General features: G+C 45.9%; 1 protein-coding gene across 5 annotated transcripts in view; it reads left to right on the forward strand.

Moving 5' to 3' along the window:
* The window catches only part of EHMT1 (euchromatic histone lysine methyltransferase 1), a 100,721-nt gene that overhangs the window by 36,276 nt on the left and 39,045 nt on the right, over nt 1–25,400 (forward strand). For 4 of the 5 annotated variants that reach the window (XM_032232695.1, XM_032232699.1, XM_032232696.1 and 1 more), the window contains exons 2-8: nt 10,270–10,357; nt 11,691–12,244; nt 15,549–15,708; nt 16,780–16,913; nt 18,706–18,891; nt 19,746–19,826; nt 20,102–20,248. In XM_032232695.1, the coding sequence (XP_032088586.1) occupies nt 10,270–10,357; nt 11,691–12,244; nt 15,549–15,708; nt 16,780–16,913; nt 18,706–18,891; nt 19,746–19,826; nt 20,102–20,248 (1,350 nt within the window). Of the gene's footprint in view, nt 1–4,991; nt 5,226–10,269; nt 10,358–11,690; nt 12,245–15,548; nt 15,709–16,779; nt 16,914–18,705; nt 18,892–19,745; nt 19,827–20,101; nt 20,249–25,400 lie in introns of those variants that run through there. The other variant, XM_032232697.1, reaches the window with a different exon arrangement.

Below are 25,400 nucleotides of genomic sequence, written 5' to 3' on the forward strand. Positions count from 1 at the left end.
CTTCATTTGTTTCCTTCTTCTTTCCTTTTCTTCTCTCTCTATTCTCTCTCTCTATTCTCTCTCTCTATTCTCCCTTTCTTTCTTCTTCTTTCTTTCTTTCTTGCTTTCTTTCTTTCTTTCTTTCTTTCTTACTTTCTTTCTTTCTGTCTGTCCTCGTCCCCCCTCCCCTTCTAAACATTTCCAGACTGGCCCTCCTTCTTCCTTCTTTTAGGGACGCGTCAAGGAAAGTAGTTAGCCTTGGGGAAAGAGACACTGGGAGGGAGGGGCAGGGACGGTCAGACCTCCATGGAGAGAGCCTCTCTTCCCCCTCTCCTTCCCACACCCTCCCCGGGGGTTGTAATCTCCAGCTTCTCTTTTCCCTGTCAAAAAAAGATGGCAGGTCGTTGTGAGCCCGTAAACAATGCAGTTATGAAATGGAAGAACACCCTGGCGAGCTGAGCATGCTCAGAAACGGCCGGTAGGGGGAGGTGGTTGAGAGAGATGATCTAATTCAGAGCAATTTTGGGGGATGGGAGGAAAGCAAGGCCAGGCTCCTCTCTCCCCTCCACCCACCATGACAGAGCAGGAACGAAGCCTTGAAGGCTTCTCCTTCTTCTTCTTCGTCTAAGAGGTTTGCAAAGCCTTGCAGCCCTTGGGGGAAAACTGGACTCCTTGAGTTGGTGAAGAGCCCTTGATAGAAATTCCATTTCTTTTCTCTTTTTCCCCCCTCCTCTTTCTGCCTTCCCTCTTCTTCTTTTTCTTCTCCCCTCTTCTCTCCTCTCTTGCTTCCTCAGGCCTTGGGTTCCCTCCTTGCTCTTGAGTTGGGTGAGGGGACAATGGGCTTCCTTGCATCCTGCAGATGGGCCTATCTCTGTCTGTCTGTCTGTCTCTCTCTGGGCATCTGTCTGTCTGTCTGTCTCTGTCTCTCTCTGTCTCTCTGGGCCTCTGTACATCTCTCTCTCTCTCTCTCTCTCTCTCTCTCTGGGCCTCTCTCTCTCTCTCTCTGGGCCTCTCCCTCTTCTCTGTCTATCTGTCTCTCTGTCTGTCTCTGTCTCTCTCACTTTGTCTCTCTCTGGGCCTCTCTCTGTCTCTCTCTCTGTCTCTCTCTCCCTCTCTGTCTTTCTCTGGGCCTCTGTCTCTCCCTCTCTGCCTCTCTCTTTGTCTCTCTCTCTGTGTCTCTCTCATTGGTTTCTTTCCCCTTCCTTCTGAAGGCCTGGCTTTGGACGGAAGGAAGGAAGGAAGGGAGGGCACTGGGTTCTGATGGTTGGTTCGGATCCTTTGGAGTTTGTAATGTGTGTTTGTCTCTGCATGCCTATGGAATTGGGACTTTTAGTTCTTAAAAGTAGGTGATTTTGGAGTGGCGGGGGCGGGGAAGGGAAGCACATCTGCGCACACTTTCTCTTTGGTCAGCCCTGGGCCTGAAAGAGCTGCCTTTTCTAATGGAACCCATGTTTTCTTCTCTTTGCTCATGTAGATCTTCTAGGAGGGGGGATCAGAAATACTTAAAAAATGGACTGCTTCCTGCATTTTCGAGTGGGGGGGGGACCCTTGCGTTTACCTAAGCATGTTTACGTTGAAGTAAGTCCAGTTTATTTCTCTTAAGACTTAACTTTCAGGCGAGTATGCTCAGGAGGACATTTTAAGCCATTGGGTTGCCCCCTTCCCAACATAGCTACCTTCCCCCTTCTCTTCCCAGGGTGATAAAAGACTGAAACTTCTAACAATCTTGCAATATATATATATATTTTCCTCTCCCTATCAGGCTAAGCAAGGAAGTGTTTTGACTCCTTCCTGGTTGGGTGTAAAGCGTTCAGGATTTCTTTTGTTGATGTTGATGCAATGGCCCTTTTGAAAACAATTCTTATTGTGTCTCGGTTTCTCCCCAAACCTCCCCCCTTGTTTCTTTTGGTAGGAAGTCAGCAGCAAATACTAGAGATCAAAGGGTGGTAGGAAGAAAGGGCCATCAGAGGTGGAAAACCTATTGTGTCAGGTTTAAAATGTTGCCCAGGTGGACATGGTGGCTCAGTGGCTAAGATGCTGAGCTTGTCGATCAGAAAGGTCGGCAGTTCGGCAGTTCAAATCCCTGGTGCCGCGTAACGGAGTGAGCTCCCGTGACTTGTCCCAGCTTCTGCCAACCTAGCAGTTCGAAAGCACGTAAAAATGCAAGTAGAAAAATAAGAACCATCTTTGGTGGGAAGGGAACAGTGTTATATGCGCCTTCGGCGTTGAGTCATGCCAGCCACTTGGCCACGGAGACATCTTGGACAGCGCTGGCTCTTCGGCTTTGAAATGGAGATGAACACTGCCCCCTAGAGTCGGTAACGACTAGCACATATCTGCGAGGGGAACCTTTACCTTTACAGAAGGTAGTGAAACAATCAACAATAACTTTCTGCCCCGTCGCTGCCTCCTTTAGTTTAATAAAGCACACGGTGATTTCAATGACTCTCGGGGTAGAGTGGAATAAGGACTTTGTAGTTCCATTCTCCCACACTTTCCAGAATATCTTTTCTCTTGAGTATTGGCAAGGTGTTTGAGAGGGTGTAGTTTTAACAGAATAACCAAAGTGGGAAGTCTTCTAATCCACCCTCCTGCTCAGGAATGAGACCCTATATCATTCTTGGCAAATGGCTGTGATATCTCTTCTTAAAAACCTCCAGTGATGGAACAAGTGATGGAACTTCTAAAGCAAGTTGTTCCACTGATTAACTGTTCTCACTGTCAGGAAATTTCTCCTTAGTTCTAAGCTGCTTCTCTCCTTGATGAGTTTCCACCCATCGCTTCTTGCCCTACCCTCAAGTGCTTTGGAGAATAGCTTGACCTCCTCTTCTTTGTGGTAACCCTATAGATTTTGGAAGACTGCTATCATGTCACCCCTGCTCCTTCTTTCCTTTAGATTAGAACAGGGGTCAGCAACCTGTGGCTCCGGAGCCGCATGTCCAGGCTCCCTGTCACTCAAAATATGCGTCACAACCGACACCTGCCAGCATACGATTTATTGAGCTTTTCAACCCCCAGTAGGCCAACCACAAGAAACGTTTCAGAAGAAAACAGAACATTTAACTCAACTACATATTCTAGTTTTGGGGGCGCTCAGGAAATAGTAAGGAGAAGGAGGAGAAGAAGAGAGTAGGAGAATGAGGAGGAGAAGAAAAAAGAAGAAGAAAGGACAAGGAGAAGAAAGAAGAAAAAAGAGGAGGAGGAGGAGAAGAAGAAAGAAGAAGAAAGGAAGATGAGGAGAAGGAGCAGGAGAAGAAGAAGAAGAAGAAGCAGAGGAGGAGGAAGAAGAAGAAGTTGCTTTTGCTTCTCATCCAAGAAGCTTCAACAAGTCTGACTGGATGGTTAGGAGATGGAAGAATTTAGACACAGATGACAAAGTTCATTTCATAAAAGCTGCAGTAATTTGACTGAAGCTTTAGTCACATCTATAGACGTCTTGGCTATTCAGAAAGAACCCGATGCCCTAGATTTTTGTTGAAAGTAAATGTAGAATTTACTCAAATCCTGAGATGGCTGACTCAAACCCTAACGCCCCAGCCCAAGTCTTTAGAAAGAAAGACCTACAAAAGTCAGGATTCGTTTTGAGCATCAACATGGAACGGAGCTCGTGATCCTTCGGTAGCAATAACTTGCTTCTGATTATCCTCCTAATTCTTCACCACAATTTGGGGAGGAAAGAAGAGCGAGTCCCAAGATTTTAGACATGTCTTCCCCCCAGCCAGATCTCAACCTGCTCCATTCTCCTCTTCACGAGTCCAAAAACAGGATCTCTTTCAGGAGGTTGAAAACGATTCCACAATTTTAAATTCTTTGGCCTAGCCGAGGTGTTTGAAGTCTGTTCCATTTCTATTTTGAGTGCCATGTTCTGTTTTACATTTTTGTTAAGGAATAGTTATTGTTGTTCTCTGCAACCTATATTTCTAAGATATTACCGCCTGGCATATTCTCTCTTTGAAGATGCCCATTTCTTCTTTATATCAGGGTATCTCTTGTTGATCGTGCCATCCAGTAATGCTCTTTGTTTGCTTAGAGGCTTTCATGTCTCTTGGGTGTCTTTGGCCATCAAAGATGGGTGGGACTGAAAATTTGGAAGCAAGTGCTTGAATTCCTTTTTGTCCAAAGAACGGTTTGAGACCGTTTCCTCTCTGCTCCTCATTACCAAACCGCGGGGAAAGATGAGCATATAGTTCATTTTTGCTTCCTTTAAAATGAGGGACATGGTCGCTCAAGGGCTAAGACGCTGAGCTTGTCGATCAGAAAGATCAGCAGTTGGGCGGTTCGAATCCCTCACGCTGCCTAACCGAGGGAGCTCCAGTGACTTGTCCCAGCTTCTGCCAACCTAGCCGTTGGAAAGCATGTAAAAAATGCAAGTAGAGAAATAGGGACCACTTTTGGTGGGAATGGAATAGCGTTCCCTGCACCTTTGGCGTTGAGTCATAGCAGGCACATGACCATGGAGAGGTCTTCGGACAGCGCTGGCTCTTCGGCTTTGAAACGGTGATGAACACCGCCCCCTAGAGCCGGGAATGACTAGCACAGATGTGCCAGGGGAACCTTACCTTTGCCCCTTAAAACAGAGCCCCTCTTCCACCCAAATCCATCCAGCATTGGCTTTAAGAAGCGTAGAATATCTGCCTGTGTCATTTGTCTCGCCAATGCCTCTTTGGATATGCCACCTTTTCCATCAACCCCTCTAGTGACCGAACGTTATTAATCACTCACTCGGCCGTAGGCAGGAGAATGGAAGACAGACAGCTGCAGGGGGAAAAAAAGGGGAGGAAATTAAAAAGAAAAAAAATGAGTACAGAGGCTTTTATTTTGAAGCAACCTTGGCTGGGCTCTTGGCTTTTGTTGGATCTGCTGCTAAGCTGACATTTCTTTGCTTCGGGAGGGTTGGGTATAAGATTTCCCTGCCAATCAGGAGCCGAGAGATTGGGGCATGGAGGTGTCTGAGCTTCAGGGAAGTTTGTCTTGCCGTTAAGTGGGGCGGGGAAGGAAGGGAAAGCGGTGTGGGGGGGAGGAGATGGAGGCCCTGTAGGATCGCTGGAAGCATGTTGAGGCTGGGGAAAGAGATTGGGTGGCCACTGCATTGAAATTGCTTCTGGTTTGGTTTTCCGTGCGTGGAGTGGGACGGACTCCCATGAGCCTTGAGTTGAGCTCTTCATGGTTCTGGTTTGGTGTGCATAATCTTCATCTTTGGGCTGGATCCAGAAAGGAGAGAAGGTTTCCTGGGAGTTGAAAGCAAGGTGATTGCTTCTTGCGTCTTTAAGAAAAAACAAAACAAAAACTTGACGGAAACAGTTGATGGGTGGGTTGTCTTTTTCTCCTTGCTAGACAAAGACTTGGACACCCCCCCCCCCGGGTCGTTGAGAGTTTTGGGGCTCAGTCGAGAGGTTTCCAAAGAGGGAAGATAAATTGCAGGGTGTTTTGATGAAGAGCCATAAGGTGCAAGACAGAAAAGGGGGGGGGAGGCCTTGGAAAGGTTGAGCTTCAGGTATTCAGCTCTCAAAGAGTTAAAAGAGGCCCAAGTGCCAACCAGTTCCTTGCTGGGTCGAAAGGATAAGGCGGCCAATGTGGCATGGATTGCTTTATATTGGGCATTCATGCAGGTGGGTTTCCTTGCACTACCAAAGTGAACAGGAGCTATTGTGTACAGACAGCCATGGCACACTTGATCTTCGAATAGAAGCCATGATGTAAACTAAGGAAGTCTTCAACCAAGGTTTTGAAGGCCCAAGGAGATTGGGAATTTAAACTATGGAGCGCTTGAAAGAATCTTCAAGGGGGAAAAAAAAAGCTGTGTGACAGATATGTGGTGTCTAGTTTAATGAAACCAAGGATTAGGGAAGACATGATAGCAATGCTCCAATATCTCAGGGGCTGCCCGCAAAGAAGAGGGAGTCAAGCTATTCTCCAAAGCCCTTGAAGGCAGGACAAGAAGCAATGGGTGGAAACTAATCAAGGAGAGAAGCAATTTAGAACTGAGGAGCAATTCTCTGATAGTTAGAACAATTGATCAATGGAACAACTTGCCTCCAGAACTTGTGAATGCTCCCAACACTGGAAGTTTTTAAGAAGATGTCGGATAACCATTTGTCTGAAGTGGTGTGTAGGGTTTCCTCCCTGAGCAGGGGGTTGGACTGGAAGGCCTCCAAGGTCCCTTCCGTTATTCTATTCTATTCAACTTAAAATCCTTTCCCCATCCTCAAGTTTGGTCTTGACTGTAGAGAGTAGGGCTTGCTTGGTTTTAATGATTTGTTTTTGAAAGTTTTTTGAGGCCTGTCCTGCTTCAGAGCTCTTCTCTTGAATTCCTATCCTAGCTAATGGAACTTAAAAAAAACCCATATCGCCCCAGAGACAAATTGGGTTCATTTTGATGATGTGGCTGGCCAGGCTTTTTTTTTTTTTTTTAACTAAACTAAAAAGAAACCTCATTTGTTCTTTGTGTATTCTCAAAACATATTCTGGGAATGTTGGAGTTGAGTGGTGCTGGAAGTCATGAGTTTAATTCTGATTTTTAGAGGACAGAATCTTTCTTTACAATGGTCCTGCTCGATTCAGGGCTGGATCATTTACTCCCACAGCCTTGAACGTTCATGACTTCATCTAAATATTATCTAGAATATCAGAATGAGTTTGCAAACGCATTTATGTTGCTGCGGACGATCCATCCTATGAGATATGACTTACACACTGAGGGCTGATGTTAAAAAAGTGGTTCCACCACAAATCCGCGGTAGACTAAAGCGCGCTCGACGAAAGCGCGTACGTGACGTCATCACAGTGCGACGAAAACGGCATGCTGTGAGCGGTAAATTTAAAATTGACGCGAAAATCTTACCCCAACCCCCCCAAACTTAACCCTAAACCTAACCCTAAGCCTAACCCTTAACCTAAACCTAACCCTAAACCTAACCCTTAACCTAATGCTAAACCTAACGCTAACCCTTAACCTAACCCTAAACCTAACCCTAATGCTTAACGTAACCCTAAACCTAACCCTAACCCTTACCTTTATGTGAATCGGCTTGCTTTAATTTTATTTTAATTTTAATTTAATTTATTTTTAATTTTATTTGTCGCACTGCTGATGACGTCACGTACGCGCTTTGATCGGGCGCGCTTTAGTGGACCGCGGTTTTGACGGGTCACACAAAAAGTGTGCTAAGTCGCAGCTCCAGATATTCCCAGGACTAAGATTCTCAGTCATCCAGGTCATGGTTGTCCCAAAGGTACATGGGGCAACTGGACTGCTTCATTTTTTCTTTGAAGACATCTCACTTCTCATCCAAGAAGCTCCTTCAGCTCTGACTGGATGGTGGGGAATGGAAGGATTTATATTCCTTGCAGGCAGCTGGTCCTTTGCATCCTTTGAGAGGGTGGTTGAAGCTCTTGGGAGATTCATCTGTGTCCTTCAACTGTACAATTTGGGATGAACACCCTTGGAACGGAGTGGGAGTAGGAATGGATTTCCAGATGGGAACAAAATGCAGACTACAGGAACCAGAAGCACCACTCAGGTGACCCTGAGGACGCAGATGGAAACCTCCAAGTCCCAAAAGTGCTTTTTCAGGAGGCAGCTGGACTTCCTCGTTTTTCTTTGAAGACCTTTTGCTTCTCACCCAAGAAGCGTCTTCAGTTGAACTGAAGTGAAACAAAGGCGAACTGAAGAAACTTCTTGGATGAGAAATGAAAGAAAAACAAAGGAAGTCCAGTTGCCTTTTGAAAAAAGCACCCCTTGGATGTTGTTTTGAGACAAATCTCTGCTCTAACTAAAGGTAGAACGAATAGAGTGGATGGAGGGAGGAGTAGAAGGAAAGATAGGAAGGAGAGGAGAAAGGAGAGGAATAGGAGAAAGGGAAAGGCAGAGGAAGAATGGGAGGGAATGTAAGAGTAGGAAAGAGGGGAGGAATGGGAAGAAGAGGGGAAGGGTAAAGGGGAGGAAGGGGAAGGAGAGGAGGAAGGAAGGAAGGAGAGAAGAAAGAGAAGAAAGGGGGGTAGGAAGGAGGGAGGGAAGGAGGGAGGGAAGGAAGGAAGGAGAGAAGGAGAGAAGAAAGGAGGGAAGGAAGGAGGGAAGGAAGGAGAGAAGGAAGGAGGGAATGTAGGAGAGAAGGAAGGAGGAAAGGAAGGGAAAGGAAGGAGAGAAGGAGAAAAAGGAAGGAGAGGAAGGAGGGAAGGGGAAGGAGGGAGGGAAGGAAGGGGAGTAGGAGAGAAGAAACGAGGGAAGGAAAGAGGGAGGGAGGGAAGAAGAAGTAGGACCGTTGTAAGATAAGATGGATCTATGGGATGTTAAAAAAGCAATCTTCAAGTATATTGTCAACAGTAGGAAAAATTGTTATAAATACATATTATTAATAACAGTTATGAGATCATATAATTGTGAATGTATATATGAAATTGATAAAATTAAAATAATAATAAAAAATAAAGGTAGAAGGTTGCATGCTTGTCTTCTCCATGAGATTTTTATGTCCAAGCATAAAGTCAAGGAAGCAGGACTGGAAAAATATAAAATTCCATCCATTTCAGCCAGGTGCTTTCGGATATATCTTAAGACAACACAGTGAGGGCAACCACACTGCAAACTGGTTCAAACTAACCTTTTGGTACAGGTAAAAGGAATCTTATTGGGATCAGACGTAGCCATGAAACTGTTGAAAACATGCAACCGTACACAACCCCATGAGATGGAGAAAATCCTCTTTTGGCTCTGACCCACAGATTTCACAGTGACGTCCGGTCAAAATGTTCTCCTTTCTTTTTACAAATCAGAACATTTCGTCTTATTCCAAAGTTGAGACTTTATTGTGTGTGTGTGTGTGTGTGTGTGTGTGTGTGTGTGTGAAATGGTTGTGGCCCACCAGCCATGTGGGGAGGGATGATGGAAATTGAGATTTAGTTACCAGGAAAAAAATAATAAAAGGCTCTTTTCCGAAGAAATTACGTTTTGCCAGAACTGTGGAAGTGTTGTTTTTTCCCCCCCCTCTTTTTGCACATTAAGATTTCATAGACAGAGAATTTGAGTGCTTGCTTGATGCTTCCGTTTGATGGGACGCGGTGGCTCAGTGTCTAAGACTAAGAGCTTGTCGATCAGAAAGGTCGGCAGTTTGGCAGTTCGAATCCCTGCAAGAGAACAGCCAAGCTCAAAAAAGCACCAAGGGCCCCCTCAGAACCAGAGGAGGTATTCAGCCGGTTCCGGCCAGTTCGCCCGAATCGGTTAGTGGAAATCGCGGGTGGGCCCGTATACCCGCACCAGCTCTATGCCGTCCTATGTAGGCACGTTTTTGAGGCTGGGCGCATGTACGGAAGGCCAGGCGCATGCGTCAAAGGGGCACATACACCCGCAAAGAGAGCAGGCACGCATGCAGCGAACTGGTGGTAACAAAATGTGAAACCCACTTCTACTCAGAACCCAAATAAGGAAGACAACTCAATACAGCTAATTGATTGTACCATGTTGTAGAGATCAGGGTTGAGTTTTTGAGTCATCTTTGAGCCTCCTTGTGTATTTAACCAATTTTGCTTTTCCAACTATCACCCTAATGGAGAGAAATTTGACCCAATTGGACTCGGTTAAACCATTGAAATGGACATAGACCCGGGGTGGTGGGGAGGGGGTGTTGAATTCTCACAAGGAAGAAGGTGAGCTCACTAATTACTTTGAGGGAAGAGGTAAATTTTAAGGGCCTGTAAATGTTATAAAGGAGTAAATCTTTTCTTCTTTAAAACTTTTTTTATTTTCCATTTTCATAACATACAATCACATGTATACTGTTACATAGCCAGTATCCTATTGTATCAAGTAGTAATTACATCAGTTCCTCTTGTCATCAACGCCCAGAAAGATAAAAACCCATTATTAGCTCTTCTGCTAATACACCTCTTTCTTCTGCCTCTCTCCTACCTCCTTTCTTCCCTCTTCCCTCCATCATCCTTTCCTGCTCTACTTCCCCTTCTTTCTCCTTCTCCTCTCTCTACATTCCACTCCTCCTTATCCTCCTCATCTTCCCCCCTTACCCTCTCTCCTATCCCTCTCTTCCCATCTTTCTTCTCTCTTCTGTTTCCCACTCTTCCTCCCATTGGTGTATTTCCGCTTCTGAGCAAACTCCAATCTATGTTGAGTAAATCTTTTGAAGTCCAGACTGTCCACTTCCTTTCTTCGAGAATCAAATCGATTAAAATGCTTCTTGTTCAGCAGTGCATGTTGCCTCTTCATCAACCGAAACACTGCTTATTTGTTTATTTATATTCCCTATTTCTTAACCCTTTCTCTCCCCTTCTCCCCTTTAGCAAGCTCTGATGAGTAAAGGAGAGACCAGGCGAGAGAGCTGCATGAAGACGGAGCTGTTGAAGGACATCACCAATAATAAGGAAGAAGGTGAGCCCCATCTTTTAAATCCAGGCTGTCCTCTTCCTTTCTTGCATATGGAGAACAACGAACCTCACCATTCGACTGCCATGGACTCTCAGGTTCTCTTGAATGTGCTTGGTGGTCCTTCTGCCAACCTAGCAGTTCGAAAGCACATAAAAAATGCAACGAGAGATATAAATGAGACTGGAAAAAATGGATTGATTATATACAAAATAAATACGGGACTAAGAAATTCCAGATAGCTTATGCTTAAGATCAGGAATGATTTAAATTGTTTAAAGTTAGTTTAGCAAGGAGGAGCCAAGTTCAATGTAAAGATGTTATCAACTTTTTTATTCTTTTTTCCAATATATTTTAGACTGTTTTTGTTAAAAATCTATACCGTGTACAGGTTCTGGGAAGTCGGGGGGGGGAGGCTGGGGGGGCTTGGGGGAGAGGGTGGGGGGGAGGGATATATATCAGGTTTGACGAGACGTGTTAGATTTTAATGTAATTTGACTCTACATGTATACTGTTTTCTCTTATATTTTCATTACTATTATTATTATTTTTTCTTTAAAACTAGGATATGTTAAGCATATTGACATGAAGCGGAAATACACCAATGAGAGGAGGAGTGGGAAACAGAAGGGAGAAGAAAGATGGGAAGAGAGGGATAGGAGAGAGGGTAAGGGGGGAAGATGAGGAGGATGAGGATAAGGAGGAGTGGAATGTAGAGAGAGGAGAAGGAGAAAGGAAGGGGAAGTAGAGTAGGAAAGGACGACGGAGGGAAGATAGAAAGTTGGAGAGAGGTAGAAGAAAGAGGTGTATGGAGAGCAGAAGAGCTATAACGGATTTTTATTTTTCTGGGCATTGTTGACAAGAGGAACTGATGTAATTATTATTTAATACTATATGATACTGGCTATGTATAGTATACATGTGAGTGTATGTTATGAAAATGGAAATAATTTTTTTTAAAAAATGCAAGTAGAGAAATAGGAACCACGTTTGGTGGGAAGGGAACTGCGTTCCATGCACCTTCGGCATTGAGTCATACCGGCCACATGACCACGCAGACGTCTTCGGACAGCGCTGGCTCTTGGCTATGAAACGGAGATGAGCACCTCCCCCTAGAGCAGAGCTGGCTGGAGAATTCTGGGAGTTGAAGTCCACAAGTCTTAAAGTTGCCAAGTTTGGGAACCACTGCCCTAGAGTCAGGAATGACTAGCACATATGTGCGAGGGAACCTTTATCTTTTTAACTGGTGGTCTTGATTTTTTTGAGCCTGACGGATGCCCATCTCTGCAGTTCTTTCCTCTTGGCATCCCTTCATTTTCTCATTTCTCTCTCTCTCTAGGATTTAATGCTATGGCCGCCGGCGATGGCGCCATAGACAAGCAAGTTGGGGAACTCAAGATGGCTCCCGACGGCGAGACCAACGGCTCCTTGGAGTGCAACGAATTCAAGAGCCACCCTGGCGTAGCCAAGAACACTCAGGACAATGCAAAATTGAGCCAAGGGGACTCGGTGGCCAAGCTGAGCCGGATAGCAGAAAATGGATTTTCCGAACGAGACGGGGATTCTGGGAAGCCAAACCACCTCAAAGCAGCGAACGACTTCACCCAGACCACGGTGACAGGCAGCAACGGGTACATTTTGCCCAAGCAGATGGCTCAGGACCTGCCCGTCAGGACTTCGAACAGTGGTTTTCCTGCTCTGCCAGGCCACGCCGCAAAGACGCTTCCCGCTGGAGGGAGCAAGGGGAGGACTTTGAGCCCCTTTATGCAAGCACAGGGCGCTCTCCCAGCTAAGTTTGGAGACGGGGGCGGCAAGGACCCGGAAGCTAAAAAAACAGGCGGGATCAAGGTGCATCGAGCCCGGAAGACGATGCCCAAGTCTCCATCTCACCTGGTAATGTATATAGCAACAGCGGTAGTCCTTAGATTTATGTACCGCTTCATGGTGTGCTGCAGCTCTCTCTAAGCGGTTTACAGAATCAGCCTATTGGCCCCCAACAATCTTTACCAACCTCGGAAGGAGGGAAGGATGAGTCAACCTTGGAACTGGTGAGATCAAACTCATAGCAGTTAGCAGAGTTAGCCTGCAATTCTGCATTCTAACCACTGTGCCAGGAAGGAAAGAAGGATAAGGGAAGGAAGAGAAAGAGAAAGAATGGGAGGGAGGGAGGAAAGAGAAAGAAAGAAAGAAAGAAAGAAAGAAAGAAAGAAAGAAAGAAAAAGGAAAAGAGAGAAAGAGATAAAGGAAGGAGGGAAAGGGATGGGAAGGAGGGAGGGAAGAGAAAGAGGAAGGAAGGAAGGAATAGCAATAACAATAGCAGAAGATCAAGAGAGAGGATCAAATGATTGCGGGACACTACAAATGTAATAAGTCAGTTGCGAAATGTCCTAAGACTCTGTTTTTCCTTGAAGAGGTTTTTGCTTCTCATCCGAGAAGCTTCTTCAGTTGAAGGGAAGGGAATTGAAGGTGAGCCGAGGAAGCTTCTCGGATGAGAAGTGAAACCTCTTCAAGGAAAAGGCAAAGAAAAGTCCAGCTGCCTTTTGGTGACCAAGAATCTCCGCAGACATCCCAAGTGCTTAGGACAGTTCTGCCAATTAAAACATCATTGTTGGCCTTTGGCGATCATGGCTAAATGACCCCGACTTTGCTAAGTTGCTAGCTCTATCTAATCAGAAACTGACAGATTAGCCCCTTTTAATTGATCTCCAGACCATTTGCGATAGATCAGCCAAGGGATTCTAACTCCCAGCAGCCGAAAACGTTGCAAGGCGTGATTTTAAACAGATATTTCTATCCTCAACCTCTGCCGCGAATAGTCTGTGTTTCCGCTTCCAGCATCTCCTGCCTGCAAGCTCTGAGTATTGATTGCCTGTCCTATTGTGCAAAGCCGTAGGCTACGTTTAAAGACTTCCCACCGGACTGGAGGTATCCAGTAATGCATGGTGGGAAATATCTCAGGATTGTCCTTTTGGGGGGGGGGATTACAAACCCCTCCCCCAAGTAAATGATTTCTCGACAGATATTTACCGTATTTTTCAGAGTATAAGATGCTCCGAAGTATAAGACGCACCTAGCTTTTTGGGAGGAAAACAGGGGGGGGAGGGGAGAGGAATCTGCCTCTGCCTCCCAGCAATTTGCCTCCTTGCAACAAACAGCAAACAGTACAGCCAATATGTTTGTGGTGTCACATTTCAGACTATACTTGCACAGATGCTGTTAAAATCGATGTGGCTTTCTGGAAGTATAGTTATTTTCTGCTATTTAAAAGAAGGTACAATAGCACTGGGCCTCTTCAGATCAAGCACTTATTTTAAAAAGCTTCTTCATTTTGTTAAGTTTGTCTAGAACGATAATAAGGCAGTGTTTAAAAAATAAGTCTTAATAATTTGAACAGTCTAGAGGCATTTATAGTTATTGACTTAGCTCCTTGCAGCAAACAGCCTGATTAGCACAAGAAAAAAAATCTTCCTCCCAGCAATTTGCCACCTGGAGTGTACAGCAAGTTTCACTTTCAGTTTAAGAGCCTCCCAATCATCAGCTGTTTCAGGCTGCAGGGATTGCTATAGCCTATTGCCGCCTCCGCAAGCCCCATTTTCCCCGTTTGCTGCAAGGAGGTAAATTGCTGGGAGGCAGAGGCCAAAGGGTGGGGGACGGTGGGTGAGTGGGGCTACATTTGGTGTATAAGATGCACCCAAATTTTCACTCTCTTTTAGGGGGGAGAAAGGTGCATCTTATACTCTGAAAAATACAGTATATTCCAAGCCTTCTGAAATTCAGACACTCGGGCATTCTGATACCTGTTTTACAGGTTTTGAGGTCTGAATTTTTGCTCTTTTTTTTATTTTTTACAACTCTACATAATGCAAGGGAAATGTGAGCAATTGAGTGTCTGTTCCCGGAGATATTTGCCTGGGTAATTCCAGTCAAGATAAATGTCTAGGTAACTTATTCAGAAGGCACCGTAACGTTTAAAACACATTCAGAATGTTCTGTTCCCCTTTATCTCAAAAAAGATTTCCGCTTGACTGCTTTTGGTGATTGGAAAACCTTTTCGGTTATTTATCTATCTCTCTATATAAAAGGGAAATGCCAATCACGCATCATCAGGAAATCTCCAGAACCATAAAGACTACAAACTTTGAAATTTGGCACCTCTTGGTTCCTCTTGGCTTCTATGTGCTCGCTAAGAAAGGATTTTTTCGAAATGACCTTTAGATCAGTAGTATTGCTTATATCATTATTAATACGCTCTGATGCTAAGGAGTTAAATGTTCTACTCCTTCTCCCCACCTGAAAAGAACTCTGTTCCAACTGCCACATGAGCGTGACCAGCACGTGACTCTTCTGGCCTGTGGGCTGGGGGTTTAGACATTCTACTCCCTCTCCCCACCTGCAAAACACTCTGATGCTAAAAAGTTAGACATTCTACTCCCCCTCCTCATCAGAAAGGGAGAGAGGGGGATAAGATAGGAGAGACCCGGCAGCAGATTCCGCCAGTGAGGAGGTTGGGAAGGAATATGGCCCAGTCCTGGAGTCTGGGGAAGGCTCTGAGGAGGGCTCTGTGTCGGAGGCAGAGAGGGGGCCAGGGCCATCTGGCAGTTATCAGCTGCCTTCAGAGTCAGACCTCAGTGAGGCAGAAGAATAGCTGGAGCCTGTTCCCAGTGTGCGCATGCGCAGAGTTGCCAGATGAAGGGAACAGCTAAAGAACAGGGGTCGACTTGGGAGAAAGGCCACAGGTGGATGATGAATGGCCCCTCCCAGAGGGAATAAAAGAGGAGCGAAAGGGGGGTGGAGTTTGCAGAAGACAATTAGTTCGCTTAATTGGTTTGTGACTCTCCGAGGCTCCTTGTCACGTTCTGCAGATCTCAGCCTGTCAGGTCTCCAAGCCAGAGAAGGTCTGTGAGTGTAAATCCTCCCTTGAAAGACTTCGCTGGGTGTGAATGAGCAGAATTCACAGTCAATTAATAAAAGGGGTTTTTTTTTGTCAGGACCAGGAGTCTGCTTCATGCTCTTGGAAAGCCTCGGTCAGATCAATAGGCTGCATTCCTTGCTACTATTTTAGATCTGCTTCTATCCTAACCCAATGTTACTTCAACAAACGGATCCCCCCCCCCCCGCGTCCTTTTAAGTGACATTTCCCACGCTTTAATTCCCCCCCCCCTTGCGAAATATAACAGGCCCCCTTTCTGTTTTCCAGCACACCAACAAAGACCCCAAAGAAACAAGAACGCCTAAGGAAGACGGCAGCAAAGCCGTTCTGGAATTCGGAAAGCCCTCCTCGCTCTCCTCCATCCCCGGCCTTCACTCATCTCTACCTCAGAATCAGAGCTACGCGGCCGCCACAAAATCCCAGACAGGTAAAGGGAGAAAGGTCAGAGGGGGTTAAGAGAGCTCAGCTCGAAGCAGAGGGGGCTGAGAAGAGAAGAGGTTGAGTTCCCCCACCCACCCACCCACCCATCCCCGAATGGAGAGAAAGTTGATCTGGGGTTCTTCCAGATCCTTAACCTCCCACATTTCCAAGTTCTGCCAAGTAACCTGCAGGGCAGTGGCTCCCAGATTCTATCAGATCCAATCAGATAGTGGCAATTCTGAGAGAAGGTTATTCGATCTTTGGCGCTTTCCGTGTGTGTTTGAGGGGGGGGGAAGGGACAGAAGAGAGAGAGAAGAAAGAGGAGAGAGACACAGAGAGGAAAGAGAGAAGAGCAAGAGGAAAGAGACGAGAGAGAAAGAGAGACAGGAGAGGGGAAAAAGATAAGAGAGAGAGAGACAGAAGAGAAGGAGAGAGATATATAAGAGAAAGAGGAGAAAGAGTGGGGGAAAGAGACAGAGAGAGAGAGAGACAGGAAAAAGAGAAAAGAGAGAGACAAGACAGAGAGAGAAGAGAGGGAGAGAGAAAAGAGATGAGAGAAAGAGGAGAGAGAGAGAGACATAGCGAGAGAGACGGGAAAAAGAGAAGTGAAACACAAGACAAGAGAGAGACAAACAGACAGAAGAGAGAGAGAAGAGAGAAAGAGGAAAGAAAGAGACAGAAGAGAGAGTGAGAGGAGAGAGAGATATGAGAGAAAGAGGAGAGAGAGTTGGGGAAAGAGAGAGAGAGACAGGAAAAAGAAAAGAGAGAGACAAGACAGAAGACAGGGAGAGAGAAAAGAGAGGAGAGAAAGAGAGGAGAGAGAGAGAGACAGAGACATAGCGAGAGAGACAGAGGAAAAAGAGGAGTGAAAGACAAGACAGAGACAGACAGAAGAGAGAGAGAGGAGAGAAAGAGAGGAGAGAGAGAGTGAGGCAGAAGAGAGGGAGAGAAAGAGAGAAAAGAAGAAGCTGCATGAAGAACCTCTTCTGGGCAGTGTTCCCTCCCAGCCTGTCCCTGCAGAACCTGCCTTCTGCCTGCTGCTCTCTGATGGACCTTTCTCTTCTGTCCTCCTCCACAGCTACTTCAGTATCCCGAAAGAAGAAACGAAGGATGGGAACGTACAGCCTGGTTCCCAAGAAGAAGACCAAAGTTTTAAAGCAGAGGACGGTGATTGAGATGTTCAACAGCATCGCTCATTCCCCAGACAGCAAGGTGAGAAGCGAGAAGAAGGTGCTCAGATGTATGGAAGGCTGTGACGCGGGATTTGCTGATCCAATAAAGCTCAGAACAAACCATCAAAGGATTTGTCTGTCTTCCCCTGCCACCTTTTCCCCCCCTCATTGGCGAAGAATTTGGCCTTAAAAATAAGTACCCTCTTGTTGAATTCAATATAATACAATGCAGTAGCAGAGTTGGAAGGGACCTTGGAGGTCTTCTAGTCCAGCCCCCTGCCTAGGCAGGAAACCCTATAACATTTCAGACAAATGGCTGTCCAACCTCTTCTTAAAGCCTTCCAGTGTTGGAGCATTCACAACTTCTGGAGGCAACTTCTGTTCCGCTGATTAATTGTTCTCCCTGTCAGGAAGTTTCTCCTCAGTTCTAAGTTGCTTCTCTCCTTGGTTAATTTCCACCCATTGCTTCTTGTTCTACCCTCAGGTGCCTTGGAGAATAGCTTGGCTCCCTCTTCTTTGGGGCAACCTCTGAGATATTGGAAGACTGCTATCATGTCTCCCCTGGTCCTTCTTTTCATTAAACTAGACCTACCCAGTTCCTGCAACCGTTCTTCATATGTTTTAGCCTCCAGTCCCCTAATCCTCTTTGTTGCTCTTCTCTGCCCTCTTTCTAGAGTCTCCATCTTTTTTACATTGTGGTGACCAAAACTGAAGGCCGTATTTCACGTGTGGCCTTACCAAGGCCTTATAAAGAGGTGTTAACCCTTCACGTGATCTTGATTCCTCCATCCTTTTTTCTCCAAGTATCTTTTTCTCCTTGATCTTTGGGATTCCTCTGCTCAAGTTATGGACAACATCTTCCAATATTGGTTAAAGGTAAAGGTTCCCCTCGCACATGTGCTAGTCATTCCTGACTCTAGGGGGTGATGCTCATCTCTGTTTCAAAGCCGAAGCGCTGTCCGAAGACGTCTCCGTGGTCATGTGGTCAATCAGAAACTTCAGCAGTTCAGCGGTTCGAATCCCTAGCGCTGCGAAAACGGAGTGAGCTCCCGTGACTTGTCCTGGCTTCTGCCAACCTAGCAGTTCGAAAGCACATAAAAAATGCAAGTAGAAAAATAGGAACCACCTTTGGTGGGAAGGGAACAGCGTTCTTTGCGCCTTCGGCATCAAATCGTGCCGGCCACATGACCGCGGAGAGGTCTTCGGACTGCGCTGTCTTTTCGGCTTTGAAAAGGAGATGAGCATCGCCCCCTAGAGTCGGGAACAACTAGCACAAATGCAAGGGGAACCTTTACCTTTAGCTAATATTGGAACATGTTGTAGCCTCCAGTCCTCTAATCATCCTGGTTGATCTTCTCTGCTCTCTTTACAGAATCTCAATATCCTTTACAGATTAACAGAGTTGAGACCTTGTGGATCATCTAGTCCAACCCCCCCCCCCCCCAAGCATGAGACCCTACACCATTTCTAACAGATAGCAGTCAAGTCTCTTGTTGAAAGCCTCCAGGGATGAAGCTCCCACAATGTCCGAAGGCAACTTCTGTTCCATGGGTTGATTGTTCTCACTGTCAGAAAGTTCCTCCTTAGTTCTAGGTTGAATCTCTCCTTGTTCAGTTTCCATCCATTCTTCCTTGTCTGGCCTTCGGATGCCTTGGGAAATAGCTTGACCCCCCTCCTATCTGTGAGACTCCCTTTACTATAAATTAACACTGCTAATTTATAACACTAATTTCACTTTCCCCTTTCCACAAAAGTGTCCAAAATAAGTCGCCAAGGGAATGTCCTGCGAGCTCTAGACTCACCGTTGACTTTTAATGGGTGGGGACCTTCAGGTGGAGAAGGACGACGGCAGCCCACACGTGAATGGGGAACGATTAGAGGTTGATTCCGAAGACGACGAGTCGGATGAACTGGAGGAAGAAGATGAACGCGGGGCCGATCAGACCGCCACTTTTCCCGTGGAGGAGAACAGGACTGCTAACGAGAGAGAGGCGGTGGACCTTAGCAATACCAGAAAGGTGATCTTGATGGTCCTCTGGAGAACATTAGACTTTGCGTGGGGGAACATGGTTTTAGGTCCTGTCTGTTGTGGCCCGCTAGCAGAACTGGCAGCAGATTCGGACAGTGAGGAGGTTGGGGAGGAAGCTGGGCCAGTCCTGGAGTCTGGGGAAGGCTCTGAGGAGGGATCTGTGTCGGAGGCAGAGAGGGGGACAGGATCGTCTGATAGTTATCAGCTGCCTTCCGAGTCAGACATCAGTGAGGCAGAGGAACAGGGGGAACCTGTTCCCAGTGTGCTCATGCGCAGGGCGGCCAGACGAAGGGGACAGCTACAGAACAGGGGTCTGGATAAACACCTGGGGCACTGTCTGGATGTCTCCGTGGTCATGTAGCCGGCATGACTCAACACTGAAGGCGCACAGAACGCTATTCCCTTCCCACCAAAGGTGGTCCCTATTTCTCTACTTGCATTTTTGACGTGCTTTCGAACTGCTAGGTTGGCAGAAGCTGGGACAAGTCACGGGAGCTCCCTCCGTTAGGCGGCACTAGGGATTCGAACCGCTGACCTTTCTGATCAACAAGCTCAGGGTCTTAGCCACCGAGCCACCGCACCCCTCCTCTAAAATGGATAAGCAAATGCTATTATTATGACATGATTGCTAGTAACGTTGTGAATATTATTGTTGTTATTATTATGAATACCCTTTCTTAAAATGAACACACAGTTCATGCAGACGTTGAAGTTTTTATGTTTAATAATAATAATAAATAAAAAAATTTTTTAAAGAAGATCTGCTAACCCAGTTTGCTCGATCCTTTCGTCCGCGGCCGCCTTCTCTGTTTTCACGGGAATGTCTCTCTCTGTCCGTCACAGATGGTGGACGGAGAGTCGGAGGAGGAACAAGATTCTGCAGACTCTGTCGAAGAAGAGGAAGACGGCGACGAATCGGACTTGGTGAGTGCCGCCTTTTCTCGCGCCAGGCTCCCAGAAGGCAGCAGTTGGCGAGGAACCCAACGCCCTCCAGGCCCAGCAAAAGGAATTCCATTGTTGGTGGAAGACGCTTCCTTTTATTATTGTTATTATTGTTGTTGTTGTTATTATTTTGTCTCCCTCCTTCCCTTGCTGATCTGGTTTGCAACCATGTTTTTTTTTGTTTTGTTTTTTGCTCTTTTGTTGGTTTCAAGGGGGAAACAGTGGACTTCCATTAAAGTCTGTTGCTTTCTTGCCAGGCCTCGGTAGAGGTCTGCTCTTGGTTGCCAGGTGCCAAGACCAAGGCGCGGTCCAGACAGGCATGGCCAGAGCTGGAAGAAGCAGGAGAGAAGCAGGCACCTAGCCCAGACAGACCCTGCCCAGGGCCGAGTACTGCAGGAAGCAAGGCAAGACACGCCCCGAGGCTGTTGCTGCTTCTGCTGCTGCTGTTGCTGCTGCTACTGTTGCTGCTTATCGAGAGCCATTGCTCGGTCCTTTGGGCTTCAGTGGGACCAGAACGGGCTCCTTTCCACCCACACAGCCATTGCCAGTTGGGTTGGGCTACCACATGCATCATTCCCCTGCCAGAAGGGCTGTGACGGAGGATACCACAGGGCTGTTCAACCTTGGCGGCTTTAAGGCTTGTGGACTTCAACTCCCAGAATCCCTCAGCCAGCGTGGCTGAGCGAGGAATCCTGGGAGTTGAAGTCCACCAGTCTTAAAAGTCGCCAAGATTGGAGAGCCATGGTTTATCCAGCCAGACTTGTGGACTTCAACTCCCAGAATTCCTCAGCCACCATGGCTGAGTGAGGAATCCTGGGAGTTGAAGTCCACCAGTCTTAAAAGTCGCCAAGATTGGAGAGCCATGGTTTATCCAGCCAGACTTGTGGACTTCAACTCCCAGTATTTTTCAGGCAGCATGGCTGAGTGAGGAATCCTGGGAGTTGAAGTCCACCAGTCTTAAAAGTCATCAAGGTTGGAGACTTGAGGAATCCTGGGAGTTGAAGTCCACCAGTGTTAAAAGTCACCAAGGTTGGAGAGCCCTGGTTTATCCAGCCAGACTTGTGGACTTCAACTCCCAGAATTCCTCAGGCAGCATGGCTGAGCGAGGAATCCTGAGAGTTGAAGTCCACAAGTCTTAAAAGTTGCCAAGGTTGGAGACTTGAGGAATCCTGGGAGTTGAAGTCCACCAGTCTTAAAAGTTACCAAGATTTGGAGACCCCTGGGTTATCCTACTCGAAGGATCCCAGATTAGGGAAAGTGCTGGCTTATGCATTGATTCTACGCTTCTCGCCGCCTTTAATTTGTGGCCAGTGGGTTGGTAGGAGAGCTGGATCATCTGTGGCGCCATGCTGGAGCTGTCTTCACCCCTTTCCCTCCCGTTACCCCAAGTCCTGCTTCCCTAGGGCTTTCCATCTCTTCTGTCCTTCTGCAAACTCTGGCTTGGATTTCCAATCCCTGGTTTTGTCTCCTTTTGTTTTGTTTTTTTCCTTGGGGCCCATTCTTCTCCTCCACCCAAGCGGAGCAGGAGTTGGCCTCAAATTCTCAACCCACATGGCTGTCCATGGATTAATTTACGTCGTGTAATCCGAGCGGCAGAAATCTTTCAGAGTTCTGAGTCTGTTGGGTAGAGGAAGGTGCTGAGGTTAGCAACGAAAAAAAACCAAACCAGTTGGTCCCTGATTTGGGTGTTGTGTGTTGTCAGGAAAGTAGGGGTTGGTTTTTGACCTTGTGGCATTCCGTTGGGATCTTCTCTGCTGTGGGTTGAATAGTGAGAATCTGTGTTAATCTGTGACATTTAGCTGGGGGAAGAAAATGTCCAAATCTAGAAGATTTAAGTTCTGCTTCGTATAGATAAAGGTAAAGGCTCCCCTCGCACATCTGTGCTAGTCCTTCCCGACTCTAGGGGGCGGTGCTCATCTCCATTTCAAAGCCGGAGAGCCAGCGCTGTCCGAAGACGTCTCCGTGGTCATGTGGCCGGCATGACTCAACACCGAAGGTGCACAGAACGCTGCTCCCTTCCCACCAAATCCAGCTAGTCTTGTATATAACCAGTTCCTGCAAAATGTACAGATCTGAAACCTTGATCTTTCCAACTGTCCCATCTCTTATTGAAACCAGTCCTCAAATATCTTGGGTTTTCTTTGGCTTGTTTTAGATCTGCCTTGCAAATGCGGTGTAATTTGGTCTCTGCGGGATGTAAAATTCAATCATTATTATTTGTATCGTATACCTCAATAGGACCAAAGTGTAGACAGAAAACCTTGGGGAAAAGTCAATTCTTCCAAACGAAGTAATCGTCCTAATTGGCGTAAGAGATTTAATGTTCAGATATTGAACTGCCTTCTCTTAAAGGATTTTTAATTGGCTGGGGTTCCCCCCCCCCTTTTAAATTTAAACATTTATGACTGTCTTAAATCTTCACCTATTAGTAGGTAGCCAAAACAATTCATGGAACATTAACAGCAAAATTAATTTTGCAATGGCTTGATAAATAAAAGCAGCCTATCTTTCTAGGAGATGCATGCAAACCGAACTCTTCGTCCTCTTGTTTTCTAACCGAATTAATAGTTATGTTACCAAGGTGACTCTTCCCCCCCCCTGGCTTACAAAACAACTCCAGTTGGATCACAAGAAAGCTTCCCATCAAGTTGTAGCCTGACAAGCTGTGATGGGAGGCATTTCTCTGAATCCATGACCATGAATCGTAGTTCTGCTGTGGTTTAACAGAGCTCCCGATGATGCCCTGGATGTAGTGTAACTATAAACTATGGCTTAATCAGTGTTATATATAAACACTCACTGATTAAGTATGATATATAAAATCGCACTGATCTCCTCACACAGCTTAGTGGATATTATATATGGAAAAAGCATATTTGGAGGGATCTCTCTCCCTCCCTCCCTCCCTCCCCCTCCCTCCCTCCCACCTACCCTCCCTCTATCATCTCTCTCTCTCTCTTTATGACTCCTATCTATCTATCTATCTATCTATCTATCTATCTATCTATCTATCTATCTATCTATCTATCTATCTATCTATCTAGATCTCTATCTAGATCTCTATCTAGATCTCTATCTATCTAAATATCTAAATCTCTATCTAGATCTCTCTCCCTACCTATTTTTATCTCTTAAAATCTCTCTCGATCTCTAGATTTCTAGATCTCTAGATCTCTTAGATCTAGCTAGATCTAGCTAGCTAGATATCTATCTATATCTATCTATATCTATCTATCTATCTATCTATCTATCTATCTATCTATCTATCTATCTATATCTCTATCTATCTATATCTCTATCTATCTATCTATCTATCTATCTATCTCTATCTCTATCTATCTCTATCTCTATCTATCTATCTATCTATCTATCTATCTATCTATCTATATCTCTATATCTCTATATCTCTATATCTCTATATCTCTATATCTCTATCTATCCATCTATCTATCATATATATATATATATATATATATATATATATCTTTATCTCTTAGATATCTCTCTTCTATCCAAAGATGCTTCTTCCAAAAGGCAAGTTTTTTTAAAAAAATGTTTCGCTTCTCATCCAAGTTAGAATTGAAGAAGCTTCTTGGATGAGAAGCGAAATGCTTTCAAAGAAAAGACTAAGAAAGTCCAGGTTCCTTTTTGGAACAAACCCCACCCCCCCAATCCACCTTGGGGGACGTTCTATATTGAAGGTTTGAGATGGTTTCCCAGGTTGCTGCATGCCATCCATGTATGCTGAGTGTTCTGTGCAGGCTAAGCCGCAATGGCTTATTTATTCAACCGACTCTTGATTTAAAAACCCGTGAATCATCCAGCAAAGCTGGGCAAGACAATCGGGAAGGAGGTTGCAAGGATGGTTGAGATCATTTCCCTGGAGTCTGTCCCACTTAGGTAAGACTGGCTTAGCGTGATGAACAAAGAGGCTGCCTATATGGGAACCCCGCAGGGAGACAGATTAAAGACTGACATGTCATATATGTTTGAGATAGAAGGACCTTCGGGTCTTGAGATGGTCTGCTTCCTGTAAAGGGAGGTAGGGACAGTTCAAGGGACATGGTGGCTCAGTGGCTAAGACACTGAGCTTGTCGATCAGAAAGATCGGCAGTTCAAATCCCTAGCGCCGCGTAACGGAGGGAGCTCCCGTGACTTGTCCCAGCTTCTGCCAACCTAGCAGTTCAAAAGCACGTTAAAAAATGCAAGTAGAAAAATAGGCACCACCTTTGATGGGAAGGGAACAGCGTTCCGTGCGCCTTCGGCATTGAGTCATGCCGGCCACATGACCACAGAGACGTCTTCGGACAGCGCTGGCTCTTCAGCTTTGAAACAGAGATGAGTAGCGCCCCCTAGAGTTGGGAACGACTAGCACAGAGGTGCAAGGGGAACCTTGACCTTAATGACTAGATACTGAGCCAATGTGACATGTAATGCCCAGAACAGCAAACTCTGGTTTCAGGTAAGTTTTCTAACCCAGGATCCTATTCAGTGATGATTTGAAACCATCTCTTGTGCTTTCATGGTAAACGAACCAAGATTGTTGGCTCCAAGGTCAGCCTGGGATGTGTTTTAACCTCTTAACTGGGTTCTTTTTGTTGTGCCTGGTTTGTTCAGACCGACCGCTTCCTATAACCTTCACATCCTTCTTCCCAAAAGCTGTTTTTATTTCTTGTTATTGATCTGTAGCTAAGTGTCTTGCGTAGAGTGATGGCTGGAAGGCTTTCGTCGTTCTTCGTCGAGGTGGAATTTCTTTTATAATTTATTTTTCAGATCAATAAAAGGCAGGGGCAAAATATTTTAACAAACCCACTGCTGTTAGCTGAGACTTCAATTATCCTACGCTATGTACCGTGTTCCCCCCGAAAATAAGACAGGGTCTTATTTTCCTTTGACAAACCCACCCCGAAATAAGCGCTTGGCCTTATTTTCGGGGAGTTCTTATTATTTTTGAGGTGTAGAAGGCGGTGGTCACCTCGTGGCTGTATTGCAATATTTTCGGGGAGGGCTTATTATTTTTGGGGAGGGCTTATTTTCGTGCATGCGCTGAAAAGCCCGATTGGGCTTATCATCCGGGGAGGTCTCGTTTTCGGGGAAACCGGTCCTCGGCTTCATTGGGACCAGGATTTGCTAAGCAAGGGGCTTGTTGTGAATTTTGGCCACGGAAGTGTCGGGGTGCTGCAACTGTTGCTAAGTCACTTTTTTTTTCCCCGGCGGGCGACCGCTGCGACTTTGAAGGGTCACTGAAGAAATGGTTATAATTCACAGGGCTACCTGTGGGCTTCTGCTCCAGCATGTGCTGGCGGAAGAAAAGGAAAACGGCGACGAAGGGAAGGTAGCCAGTTTTGCTTAAGTGGGTAATTTTTATCGGATTAACTTTAGCAATTGGGTAGGCTGAATTTCTTTTTCTTTCTTTCTATCTCTTTCTTTTTCTCCCTCCCTCTCTCTCTTTTTCTCTTTCTTTCTTCTCTTTTCCTCTCTTTCTTTCTCTCCCTCTTTTTCTTTCTTTTTCCTTTCTTCCCCTCTCTCTTTCCCTCTTTCTTTCTCTCTCTCTTC

Source organism: Thamnophis elegans, chromosome 16 (genome assembly GCF_009769535.1).
Source record: "Thamnophis elegans isolate rThaEle1 chromosome 16, rThaEle1.pri, whole genome shotgun sequence".
Taxonomy (NCBI): Eukaryota; Metazoa; Chordata; class Lepidosauria; order Squamata; family Colubridae; genus Thamnophis; species Thamnophis elegans.